At 44.8% G+C, this 12,809-nt stretch overlaps 1 protein-coding gene across 1 annotated transcript; it reads left to right on the forward strand.

The window, feature by feature from the left end:
- Positions 1-966: 966 nt before the first annotated feature.
- On the forward strand, positions 967-12,592 carry HERPUD1 (homocysteine inducible ER protein with ubiquitin like domain 1). Its single transcript, XM_060130066.1, has 8 exons — positions 967-1,214; positions 4,255-4,332; positions 4,420-4,494; positions 5,855-5,985; positions 8,100-8,222; positions 8,781-9,131; positions 10,472-10,574; positions 11,829-12,592. The coding sequence occupies exons 1-8, from the start codon at positions 1,080-1,082 to the stop codon at positions 11,991-11,993; spliced, it is 1,161 nt and encodes a 386-aa protein (XP_059986049.1). The 5' UTR covers positions 967-1,079; the 3' UTR covers positions 11,994-12,592.
- The last annotated feature ends 217 nt before the right edge of the window (positions 12,593-12,809 follow it).

Consider the following 12,809-nt stretch of genomic DNA (forward strand, 5'->3'; position numbering starts at 1 on the left):
ATGTACAATTGCCGATGTCCTGACACACCTGGCAAAACAGATGTCCCAACAGGATTAGAACAAGGACGGGCCAGCACAATGTCAGTTTTGTTTTTCAAGACTTTTTTTTTCCTACAGAGGGAGGGAGTGTCTACATCAGCCAGGCCTCTGTGGTCACATTTTAGGAAAACTGAGAAACGTGCCTTCTGTGTCTCAGCCCCACTTTCAAGGAAGTATGTGTTAGTATCCTATAAAGTGAGGCCTTTTTCGAGCATCTCCCAGCCTAAGCTGGACTGTGGCCTGCTTGCCACTCATTAGGATGACGTCCCACAGTTAGGGGTACAACGTTCAATTCTGAGGTCACAGGTGAAGGGGCAACATTGGCTCAGATTCCTGCATCCTGAACCCCAGGAAGAATCTCCCTTCTTCCTGGCCCTTCTAAGGCTTGTCGGGTCGCCCTTCCATGTGGGCTCGCAAACGGGGCTCCCCCAGCAGTTCCTTGAGTTGAGGCCGGGGTGGGGGTGGGGAGGCCTCCCCTGGGGGAGGCCTGACGTCCCGGGCCACCCGGGGAAGGGAAAGGGGAAATGGGGCTGGTGTCAAAACGGCGGAGCTGCTTCTTTGTGAGAAAACAATTTGCAGAGGCTGCCAAACCGGAGAGTCGGCAGGGTCTGCCCTCCCTAAAGTGCCGTGAGCAACTCGAGCCGGGGAGCAAGCCAGCGTCTCAGGGCCGAGGAGCCCCGCGTGGGCCGCGCGCACCCCAGCACAGCCGCCGAACCCAGGGTCCCGGGCCGCAGCCGCGCCTGTGGGTGACGCCACGGCGGCGGGTTGCATCAGCCTGCTCCCACGTGCTCCGCCCGCCCTTCCGCCCACGGAGCCGGGCGCCGATTGGGCCACGTTAGGGCAGTGCTCTCCGCCCCAGCCAATGGGTGGCAGCCACAGAGGGTTCTGTCCGCAGAGTCCGGGCGCGGGGTTCCTATAAAAGGTCCCCGAGACGGGCGCGCGCGCTCCAGAGAAGCGAACCGTTTTTGTGGAGGTTGTGGCGGCGGCGGCACTTCCTGCCTGGCATCTGGGAGCGCCGCCGAGCCCACAGCACCGTCGACATGGAGCCCGAGCCCGTCACGCTCCTGGTGAAGAGCCCCAACCAGCGCCACCGCGACTTGGAGCTGAGCGTCGACCGCAGCTGGAGCGTGAGCCGCCTCAAGGCCCATCTGAGCCGCGTCTACCCCGAGCGCCCGGTGAGAGGAGCCCCCGGCTCCAGCTGCCAACACTCCCCTAACCCCGGCTGTCATCCTCGCAGCCCTCCTCGCGTCCCCCTTGGGATGCCACGTCCTCCTCCCCTTTCCCTGTAACTTCTCGCTTCGCCGGCCTTCCCCTGGTGCTCCCCAGGTCCCCTCTCCCAGGCCTGTGGTCTCTCCCTTTCTGCCCTGCCGCTGTAGGCGCTCTCTGACGTGGCCCAGAGGCTGTCACTTCCTCGTTCTAGGCCGCCATCGTCCCGCCTTCCTGACGGGCCGCCTTCCCCTGTCACCTCGCGTCCTAGGTCCCCAAACTCTAACGGCTGTCACACTCCCGCCATACGTCTTCAGACCCCTTCCCAGTCCCCTAGATATGGCTTCCAGCCTTAGCCAAGGCGCTGAGACAGCCGTTTGACCTTGAGTGAGTCATTTCACCCTCCAAGCCTCAATTTTCCCAAAACGTCGGAGTGACTGGGTGTTCCTCGTTAGGATTGCATCCGATGGGTAGGAATAAGGAAGCATAAGTGCTGCGAAATGAGTTTTCTGAATGTAGCCTCTCATTGCAGAGAGGTGAGGGCAGGGGCCAAGGCCTGGCCAGTGGCTAGAGAAACCTGGTGAGCGCCCAGGCAGCGTGTACTCAAGGCCCCACACCCAGGAACAGGACGTGGCGCTTCCCCTCCCTGTGAGCTGGACTCCACAGCCTTTGCTTAGTCCCAGGGAGGAGCCCGGGGCACTTTCCGGTAGAAAATGATTTAGAAGGAAAATAGGTGGAAGGAATCTCCTGGAGTCTGGGTGTTAAGACTCTGGTCCCTCAATTGCAGAGACTTCCTTGCTTTGTTTTGGTTGACATATCTGTCAACATCACCCTTAGGGCCACCCTCCCTCCCCACCACGTGATGGAGGCTATGAGCTGGACCTTCCTATGTTTACTTTCTACTCTGATATTATGTAAGTGTCAACAGTGTTTTTTACTGCCCACAACTGTAATTCTCCATCAGACAGGAGAGGGCATCAGGACAGGACAAGATTGTGAAATTGTTCTTTCTTATCTGAAGTGGTGCAACGTGTCAGGTTGTAGCTTATGGGTCAGGTGGTTTTTGTTTCATATTGTCAAGAATGTGGTAGTGAGTTTCCCTTCTGAGTCGTTCTTTTGAAATGTGCTTATTTATTTAATAAGCTCGCATTCCTCTAGCATTCGCCTTGGCACTATTTGCAGTTTCACCATAGCTGCTCCCAAGAAACAGGTGGCAGTGCTGCTGCAAGAATGGCTATTAGGTATGCAAATTGGCGAAGCGCGAGTAGCCTCTAGTTGCGTCATTTGGTAAAAGGCGGTGTTTTGGAGGAGGGCTTTCCTTTAGGGCTTGCTTGGGTGAGGAACATCATTCCTATTAAGTCCAAGGATCCAAAGTTGTAAATAAAAGGTCTCTCAGGTCTGTATATTTGTGTTTAAAAATTTTGGTTGGAGCACATTCGTCATTTGCTTTCTAATATGAGAAGCCTTACTTTATAATAGTTGTTTGCTTAATATATATATTTTTAAATCAGCCTCTGGATAAAGACGCAGAGTGTCGGTTCAGGCCTTTAACAGGCCTCAAATCACGGGCACCCGTGGTTTTCAAACCTTTTCTAGTGTGAAACTCTTTAATATAATGGAGGACCCCACCTATACAATAACATTTACAAGTCCAGGTTTATAGCATTTACATATGAAGTTCAGTCAGTGAGAACAATGATGAACACAGCATCCAGTATATTTCTGCAGTTTGTTATAGTTGCCCAGTGTCCAAAAAAAAAAAAACTCCTGATTTAGGCAGATAAATAGGTATGGTTATTTTTTGTTAGTTTTAAACAGCTTTTGCTTTATAATCATGGGCTACTTGGCAGGAGCAGCTTTGTTCCAAATTTTGCATAATTGGTTATTTTGGCAAGAGTAGATTGAGAAGTTGCTGGTGAGCTCCAGTGTACTGACTTTGGTATGTATCACTTGAAGCCATTATTTAAGTCCAGTTTTAAATTTTATTTATTTATGTTTGGCTGTGTTGGGTCTTTGTTGCTGTGCGCGGGCTTTCTCTAGTTGCAGCGAGCGGGGGCTACTCTTCGTTGTGGTGCGTGGGCTTCTCATCGCGGTGGCTTCTCCTGTTGCCTAGCACAGGCTCTAGGCACGCGGGCTTCAGTAGTTGTGGCACGTGGGCTCAGTAGTTGTGGTTCTCAGGCTCTAGAGTGCAGGCTCAGTAGTGGGGGCGCACGGGCTTAGTTGCTCCGTGGCTTGTGGGATCTTCCTGGACCAGGGCTTGAACCTGTGTCCCCTGCATTGGCAGGCGGCTTCTGAACCACTGTGCCACCAGGAAAGTCCCTTAAGTCCAGTTTTTAAGGGAATTAAAAATGGATTTTAAAAGTGAGATTTGTATAAAAGTGTGTGGCACGACTGTGGTTTTAAAATCACTGGACTGGAGTAGAGGGTTCGGAATCTTGACTCTTTAGCAGCAGGTGACCTTGGACAAGTGAATTTTAGACTTTCCCCCTTAAAATAAGCATGGTAAATATAGGGTTGTGGTGTGGAATGTTACCACACACCATCTCCTCTTTAGCTGCATTTGTATGTTGGGAAAAGTCTCTTTGAGGGCTTAAGTTTAGAATTGCTTCATGTTATCTTGGGACAATGCTAGGTGGTTTTAGGGAAGGCTGACTTTGAGTTTTCTCTGAGACCAAACTTTGAGTTTTGAAGTTCGTTGCTGTAGGAGCCCCAGATTTGTGCTTTTTGTGGCAGAAAGCAATTTCCCTGGGAGTTAAGAAGTCAGGTAGCCTGCCATAGGTTTTGTGGACTGGAGGTAGTTTGCCGTCCTAAATTTGTTTGCATGTTAGAGATCAGTTTAAAGTTAAGTACTTCCTAAGTAAAAGTTTTGTATATGGAGCCTTTGGAAAAATGTTTTCCTATGATGCTGGGAAAAACACACGTTTAAATTATTTGTATAAAACAGTTTCTTCAATGTTGGGAACTTGAGGGGGCGAAATGCTGATCTGTGCTGCTCTTTCTTTCCATAAGCATCCAGAGGACCAGAGGTTAATTTATTCTGGGAAGCTGTTGTTGGATCACCAGTGTCTCAGGGACTTGCTTCCAAAGGTATCACTAAATATATTAACTTTTGAATGTTTTTGAGCACTAACAAGGTTGAATTCAGGTCCTAAAGTACCTCCTTATTACTTTCAGCAGGAAACCCGGCATGTTTTGCATCTGGTGTGCAGTGTGAAGAGTCCTTCCAAAATGCCAGAAGCCAGCGCAAAGGTATGTCTGCTTTTTCATGATGATAGCGGTTCGTGTCATTCAGACTCTCAAGGTCAAAATAAAGGAAGTTGGATAAAACTCTTAAGTCTTTTTATCATATACTATTTTATCTCTTCCCCAGTGAGAATCAGGAATAAGAAACTGTTACCAATACAAGTGAGAGTTCACTATAATAGTAGTAGACTATTCCATTAGTGTTGTAGTGGAAAAGTGGAGTTCTGCAGTACACTCTTTTCTGGGATTTGATTTGATCTATAGTGGCTGTGTATCCAGATCACCGAACTAGCAAGGCAGTCATGAATTTAGCACATAATAAATTTCTTCTAAGGAAACATTGATTTTTATAAAGAGTAAAAAATGACTATATTTCCTTTGGAAATTTTCATTGTGATTATTTGTTTGGATAGGAAAAGGCCACAGTCTTAATCAAGTGATCTCTTAAGACTTGCTTATGTTAGATGGTCAAAATCCCTCATTTTTCATTTCACAGTGTTAGTTCAAATATACAGTATTAAGGGACTTCCCTGGTGGCACAGTGGTTAAGAATCCACCTGCCAATGCAGGGGACACGGGTTCAATCCCTGGTCCGGGAAGATCCCACATGCCGCGGAGCAACTAAGCCCCTCCCGCGCCACAACTACTGAGCCTGCACTCTAGAACCCGAGAGCCACAGCTGCTGAGCCCATGTGCCACAACTACTGAAGCCCTCCCATCTAGAGCCCGTGCTCTGCAACAAGAGTAGCCACGACAATAAGAAGCCGGCTCACTGCAACGAAGAGTAGCCCCTGCTTTCCTCAGCTAGAGAAAGCCCATGCGCAGCAACAAAGACCCAATGCAGCCAAACATAAAAATAAATAAATTTATTTTAAATATATATATATACAGTATTAATATTCTAATGTGGTGATACATTCTAAATTTGCATTACAACTGTACATCCTGAAACATCTGAATATAGTGTAAGAAATTCTTTAGGTTGCTGGCTGGGTTGTGTTTATAAATCTTATTGGTCAAATTTAATTTCTTAGTAAATTTAACACCGTAAGATGTATAGAAAAAAAAGACGTATAGAGCATTAACAGGAAGCTTTCTCACCAATGATAACTTCATTGGGAGATTTTAGTGAAACTACAGCATAGCTATTCTAGGAAAAAATATGGATTTTTTTTTTAGTATCTGTATTGATACTGTGTTGAACAAATTTTAGAATATTCATGTAACATTGCATCTGTTTGATTTTGTCAAGTTCAGAGGTCAGGGTTGGGGACATAAGCCATTCCCAGAGAAAGAATCCTTGAAGCTTGATTTCACACAGTTGCATCAGGCCTTTTGTTCTCATGTTCATGTTACACTTATCTAGGTTGCTGAATCCATAGAGCAGCCCGCTGGTCTTAATCAGGGACAGTCTCCTGGGGATTCCTCAAGTGACGGTTTAAGGCAAAGGGAGGTTGTTCGGAACACTTCTCCCTCTGGATGGGAGAATATCTCGAGGTGAGTGTTGTAATAAAGAAGCAGGTTGTACAACATGAATGTGCATTATTTGCATCAACTTAAGAATAAGCTCTGTTTATACTATATAGTCATAGAATTTTTAAATGGACAAAATTTTGCTTTATAAGGGCTTCACTTTAAAGATCTCTTCTGTATTTAACTTTTCTTAATACATAGCCTTTTAGGAACATCTAAAAAGTGGAGCTGCATGTCCTGAAAATCTGGGCATTTCTCCTCCTACGTGGGTGTGCTTCACATTGCGCTGACCTCATGGTAGGGAATTAGTGCTGGTGCAGAAAAGCAGCTGTTGTAAGCACTGTGCAGCTGCTTTGCCGAGTGGCTTTGTGCTTTGTCTGTCCTAACAGTGGGTGACAAAAGGTGAAGGGATTGTTTGAGAAATGCTCTGCCAAGTACCGTGTCGGTGGTGCTAGGAGAAAAGGAGCAATTAGAGCTTTCCTTTAGCGCAAAAGCCAGAAGCGACTAAATGCCGTGATGTTCGGATTTCACAGCTCTTGGAACACCTTACTGTGAAAGATCCTATGGGAAAAAACAGTTTATTAACTACAAGTTGAAACTCTGTTACTCCCCGAGTCCTCTGCCCACCATTTCCTAGTAGTTTTTAATATCTGATTGTTGATAAAGTCAGGTGTTTGAGGAATGAAGAGTTGGTTTTTTTCTTAATGGAGGTTTTCGAATACACACAAAAGTAGAGGGAACTGTATAATGAATCTCCATATAATGATCAGAGTTTTGCCGTACTTGCTCTATCTATTCCTGCTTCCGATTTTTGCGTGAAGTATTTAAAAGTAATTCCCAGACATTATGTCAGTTCACTTCTACATACTTCAGGATATAACTCTAAAAACCTTTTAGTTATTTTGCGTATCTACAGTGTCATCATCATCAGAGCTAACAAAAGCGCTTTGTTATTTTCTCATTTCCATGTACTGTATCTTTTTTAAATGATCAAAAACAGTATCGTACCAAGACCTATTTGTATTAGAATACAATTTTAGAAATACTCTGGGTATGGAATTTGGTTAAGTTCCATACCTACCATATAAAGTGGATAATTGAATTCATTATTGGATAGAAACGCTTAAAACTGTTTCCCTTTTTCTGGCTATACGATTTGAGAATTTAGGCTCATATCTGACTATGAATTTTACCATAATAAAACATGATTTCGTCCAACAAATATTTATTGGACAGCTGGTGCATATAAGTTTGTTTAAGGATAGGAGTTGACCAGCAGAGATGACCACATAACAACTCCTGATCTTCCTGCAGTTCTGTTAGTTTGAATTTTGTGAAGTGATGCCAAAGAAGTTCACTGTGTAGAGTTCACAAAACCAGAGATGACTCCCACACACACCCTGCCCCAGGCTGCGCTAGATGATAGAGGCATGAGTTTGGTGTCAAACAGGTCTCAAATCCAGCCCTACTACTTACAGGTTCAGTGACCACGTGCAGATCCTTTGTCTTCCCTGAGCTGCACTCGGGCTCCCCTCTGTAAAATGGCGGGGTGGAGAGCTCCCTCCCCACAAGGTTGTTGGGGATCCCGTGAGATAACAGCCCAGAGACCTTACAAGGCACAGGTGGTCAGTGAGCATGCATGGGTGGTGCCACACATAACTCTGCTCCCCGTATAGTTCAGATCTAGGGGTGAGGGAGAAATGGGTATTGGGAGGAAAGGAGTATTTCCTGCAGAAAAGACTTTGGGAGAGGTGTGACTTTTTAGAGCTGCTCCCTAAAGAATGAATAGTGGGGTTTAGACCTTCAGTGAGACTCAGCAAGTCTAAAATAAGGGTGGGGATCCACTTAGACTGAAAGGGTCCAGCTTGTTTGTACATCATGGTGATGACGTCATGAGACCCCAGTGCTGGACAGAGGGCTCTTGTTTTCCCACGGGATCCAGACCGTGGGAGGGGGGCTTTGTCAGTACTTCCTGTGATTGTGTTACACAGGTGCATCACCCAGAAATCTACCTGTAACTATCATAAAGCTCAGTCTTCTGTCTCTTTGTTTTGAATTCCTGATTGTAATTTAAACTTAATTTTCATTTATTCATACTAAACCAACTCAAAAAGAGCATTTTTTGACATCTTTCATAGGCCTGAAGCTGCCCAGCCGGCGTTCCAAGGCCTGGGGCCTGGTTTCTCAGGCTACACAACCTATGGGTGGCTGCAGCTCTCCTGGTTCCAGCAGATATACGCACGGCAGTACTACATGCAGTAGTGAGTCTTCCCTCACGTGCTGGGTGTGGCCAGGGCTCCCAGAAATTGAGGGAACTCCCATCCCTCAAAAATGCCTAACTTACCCATAAAGTTAGGAAGGGTGGGACGAGTGTGTTTTCATCACTTATCTGCAGAGTCCTTTCTGTGGGTGGAATAGAGTATAAATGATAACTACTGATTTGTGTATTGATGCATAGTTTGCTGACTGATCCGTAGTTTGATGACTTTATTTAGAATATGTTATTTCCTCTTTTTTTCTTTTCAATTTGTGATATCTTTAGCATTTTATGAAAATCTTAATTTGCTACTGCACCATATTTTCATGGTGGCCTTGGTGTTTAATTCCAGATGAAATTTACCAAGCACCTTCTCTTAGGAGTAGAAAAGACATTTATGGTTATGACTATTAGTAAAGAAGTTCTTCACTAAGTTAAAGAAGAATCAAGTTTGTGTATGCCTACTTAATAGTAAAAGACCCCTGCGTAAACGAGCTTATGAGAACAAGTCTTCATGGTGCCTTGCTCTCAACAGTATTTGCCTTTGTCATTTTTATTTTAGCTTAGCAGCCACTGCTGCGTCAGGGGCTTTTGTCCCCTCACCAAGTGCACAAGAGATACCTGTGGTCTCTGCGCCTGCTCCAGCCCCTATCCACAACCAGTTTCCAGCTGAAAACCAGCCCGCCAATCAGAACGCTGCTCCTCAAGTGGTGGTTAATCCTGGGGCCAATCAGAATTTGCGGATGAATGCACAGGGTGGCCCTATTGTGGAAGAAGATGATGAGATAAATCGAGATTGGTTGGATTGGACCTATTCAGCAGCTACGTTTTCCGTTTTTCTTAGTATCCTCTACTTCTACTCTTCCCTGAGCAGATTCCTCATGGTCATGGGGGCCACCGTCGTTATGTACCTGTAAGCAGATGATTTCGCTTTCCCTTTTCTCCCCTTTACTACAGATTACACTATGTGGTGACTCAAACCAAGTGCAGATTTTCCTCTTTTTTGAGCAGTCTCAGTCAATATTTAAGGAGGTGTATTTAAATAGTATGTCATTCTAGGATTTTCGATGCAAAGAATTGATGGCTTGGTTACGCATTGCCAAAAACACAACTAATTCTGTGTTAATACAGGAACAACATTCTCTTCTTTTCCTCTAGTTAAGTTACCTGCCAGGCTCATGAACCACAATAAAACAGCCATACTGAGGCATGGAAAGGAAAATTGTATTTGTGTTGAATAAGAACATATTTGTCTTTTATCAGGTTACAGCTGCCTTCTAGGATAAAGGTCAGGCAATGGCTGTGGCATAGTCCTGAAGGGCCAGAGATCCATCACAGACCTGGCATTTGGCTTTATCCATGGCTTAGAGCAGTGGTTCTCAACCAGGGTAGTTTTGCATCTGCCTCTACTCCCATCCCCAAGACGTTTGGTGGTGTTTGGAGACATTTTTGACTGTCACAGCGAAGGGGGTGGTCCTGCTGGCATCTGGTTGGTAGCTGTTAAACATCCTTTGGTGCCCAGGACAGCCCCACAGTAAATATCCAGCCCAGTATGTCTGCAGTACCAAAGTTCAGAAACCCTGGCCTAGAGTTGTATGTCCTTGTATGTGGTGAAAACTGACAGAAGAAATTTTTCCTCTATAGGAAAAATGGATTTTTACTTCAGTTTTTAAAAATCTTAAAAAAGAAATATTTAGAATAATGCATTAAGTACTCATATCCAGTATTAATCGTTATATTTTGTCATATTTGCTTCAAGACTTGGGTTTAATTGGATTTTTCAGATGCAACTTTTAGTTAATTCTTTAAATTCTATAGTCTCTAGAATCATATATGTAGGTGACCAAATCTAGGTCTTATTAGTATGTTATTACATATAGTCACAGCTGTGTATGTATTTCCCCTTCCCCCTCTGTTCAGGTTTTCGTGTCTAAGGTTTAGGTCAGATGAAGAAGTATTTATTGAGCACATACTATGTGTCAGGTGCTGTTTATGTTGCTGGGCACATGATAATGAATAAAGCCTAGTTTCCATAGTGCCTGTCAAGAACCTGACAGGCCAGTGAGAAAGTCTAGGAGCTGGTGTGGAGGAATGTCTCTGTAGATGGGCCTGGCTGCGAGCTTCTAATCAGGTTCTGCTCTGATGAGAGGAGGGGAGCAAGGGGGACCTCATCTCACTGAGAGGACCCTTAAATTCTTGAGTACATGTCACTCTGATGTTCACTAAGATGGACTTTATATGCTTCCTTTGAAGGCATCATGTCGGGTGGTTTCCATTTCGACAGAGGCCAGTTCAGAACTTCCCGAATGATGGTCCTCAGGAAGCTGCAAATCAGGACCCCAACAATAACTTCCAGGTATGGAGCTTCTGCTGGAGCCCGGCGATCTCGGTGTGAAGCACCGGGCTCTCGAGTCCTTAATCTTTAGACACCTTGTCGTGTACCATTTTATTAGGCTCAGTATTTCAAGATTTTTTTCAAATTTATTCTTATAGCATTAGCTGTTTTTAAAGCATTGTGTCATAAAATCCACCAGGTATTTTGGTCATGTGGCAATTTGCATTTTGGCATATATATGTAATGTTTTTTTTTTTTTTGTGGTACGCAGGCCTCTAACTGTTGTGGCCTCTCCCATTGCGGAGCACAGGCTCCGGACGTGCAGGCTCCGGACGCGCAGGCTCAGTGGCCATGGCTCACGGGCCCAGCCCCTCCGCGGCATGTGGGATCTTCCCAGACCGGGGCACGAACCCGTGTCCCCTGCATCGGCAGGCGGACTCTCAATCACTGCGCCACCAGGGAAGCCCTGTAATGTTTTTTTTTTAAACTCAGTATTTTTAGTATTCATTCTCAATAATATGTTATACCATGGAAACTGCTAATGGAGAGTTACTCTAATTAAGGATTAGGAACATAAGCCTGTCTCACAGAATAGATTTCCTGGAAAATAACATACAGAAATAGAATTTTTAGGGACTTCCCTGGTGGTCCAGTGGCTAAGACTCTGTGCTCCCAGTACAGGGGGCCTGGGTTCGATCCCCGGTCAGGGAACTAGATCCCACATGCTGCAACTAAAATATCCTGCATGCAGCAACAAAGATCCCGCGTGCTGCAACTAACACCCATCACTGCCAAATAAATAAATATTTTAAAAAAGAAATAGAATTTTTATAAGGCAGTTTAATGCATATTCCTAAAGGATATTCTTTTTAATATAAAGTGTCACCCTCGAATCTGTTTTTAGAATCCTGTGTTTTCGTTTTTTTTAGTTTTAGTTTTCTTTAACTCGGGACACTGCTAGAATTAGAAAAATACCCACATTTAATGAAGTGGCTAACTTAATTACTAGTTTAATAATAGTTGAAGATCTAGTTACAGTACTTCATTTGATCTGATACTTGCTGCCAGGAATATCGAAAACTATGAGAATGTTGCAGCACAGTTGTGCTACGGAGGCTGGAGAAGGAGCTCCGTCCAGCCGGGGTGTTGTCCCCGGGGTCCTGCCTGCCTGGCTTGGCTTATGGGGCAAGGGTCCAGGGAGCCACTCTGCCCTTTCCTGACATTATTGGGTGTTTGTCACGGTCCTCTTTTCTCCTTGTGTTTTATTACCTGTAGGAAGACCCTGATCCTGAAATTGCAGACCCCAACCGCCTCCCTCCAGACAGAGACGTAGTGGATGAGGAGCAGACCAGTCCTTCATTTATGAGCACAGCCTGGCTCGTCTTCAAGACTTTCTTTGCCTCTCTTCTTCCAGAAGGTCCCCCAGCCATAGCAAACTGATGGTGTTTGCTCTCTGGCTGCTAGAGGCTTTGGCAGGCGTGGACTGGATCATCCGGTTCTGGCTAGATTTCCTTACCTGGATGTGGCGACAGCACAGAATTAGTAAAAGAATCAACAAAGAGGATGATATGCTTTTGCGATTCTGCAAAGGCAGAAAGTAAGACGTGAAGCCGTGATACAAATTGATGAACAAAAAATGCCTAAGGCTTCTCATATCTTTATTCTGAAGAGCTTTAATATATATTGTTGTAGTTTAATAGACATTGTAAGTAGAAGGCATTAGTGTCGCATGTTTATGCCTGAGGAACTTTTCCAGATGTGTGTGTCTGCATGTGTGTTTGTACATAGATGTCATAGATGCAGAAATGGTTCTGCTGGTACGATTTGATTCCTGTTGGAATGTTTAAATTACACTAAGTGTACTACTTTATATAATCAATGAAATTGCTAGACATGTTTTAGCAGGACTTTTCTAGGAAAGACTTATGTATAATTGCTTTTTAAAATGCGTGCTTTACTTTAAACCAAGAGGAGCTTTGCAGAGGTGAAAACCTTTGCTGGGTTTTCTGTTCAATAAAGTTTTACTATGAATGACCCTGGCAGAGACTCCTGTCATCTTACCAGTTTACTCCGTTTCCATCATCCCTGGTTGGTCAACAGCTGAGTTGCTGATTTTTGAGTAACCTGAATATTGTGCTTCTTTTTATTAAAGGACTGTTTGTACTGATGAAGAAGATAGGGTAAGGCCACGAAAGTTTTAATTTACTAAGATTATGCTTGTGTTTGCCCCCCATTTCCTGATTTAAACAGTACTAG

This window comes from Lagenorhynchus albirostris, chromosome 19, assembly GCF_949774975.1.
Source record: "Lagenorhynchus albirostris chromosome 19, mLagAlb1.1, whole genome shotgun sequence".
NCBI lineage: Eukaryota > Metazoa > Chordata > Mammalia > Artiodactyla > Delphinidae > Lagenorhynchus > Lagenorhynchus albirostris.

Coding starts and splice junctions, on each gene's coding strand:
- HERPUD1 (XM_060130066.1), top strand. CDS start 1,080: ATGGAGCCCGAGCCCGTCACGCTCCTGGTGAAGAGCCCCAACCAGCGC. Junction 1,215..4,254: donor GCGTCTACCCCGAGCGCCCG/GTGAGAGGAGCC, acceptor TCTTTCCATAAG/CATCCAGAGGACCAGAGGTT. Junction 8,223..8,780: donor CGGCAGTACTACATGCAGTA/GTGAGTCTTCCC, acceptor TTTTTATTTTAG/CTTAGCAGCCACTGCTGCGT.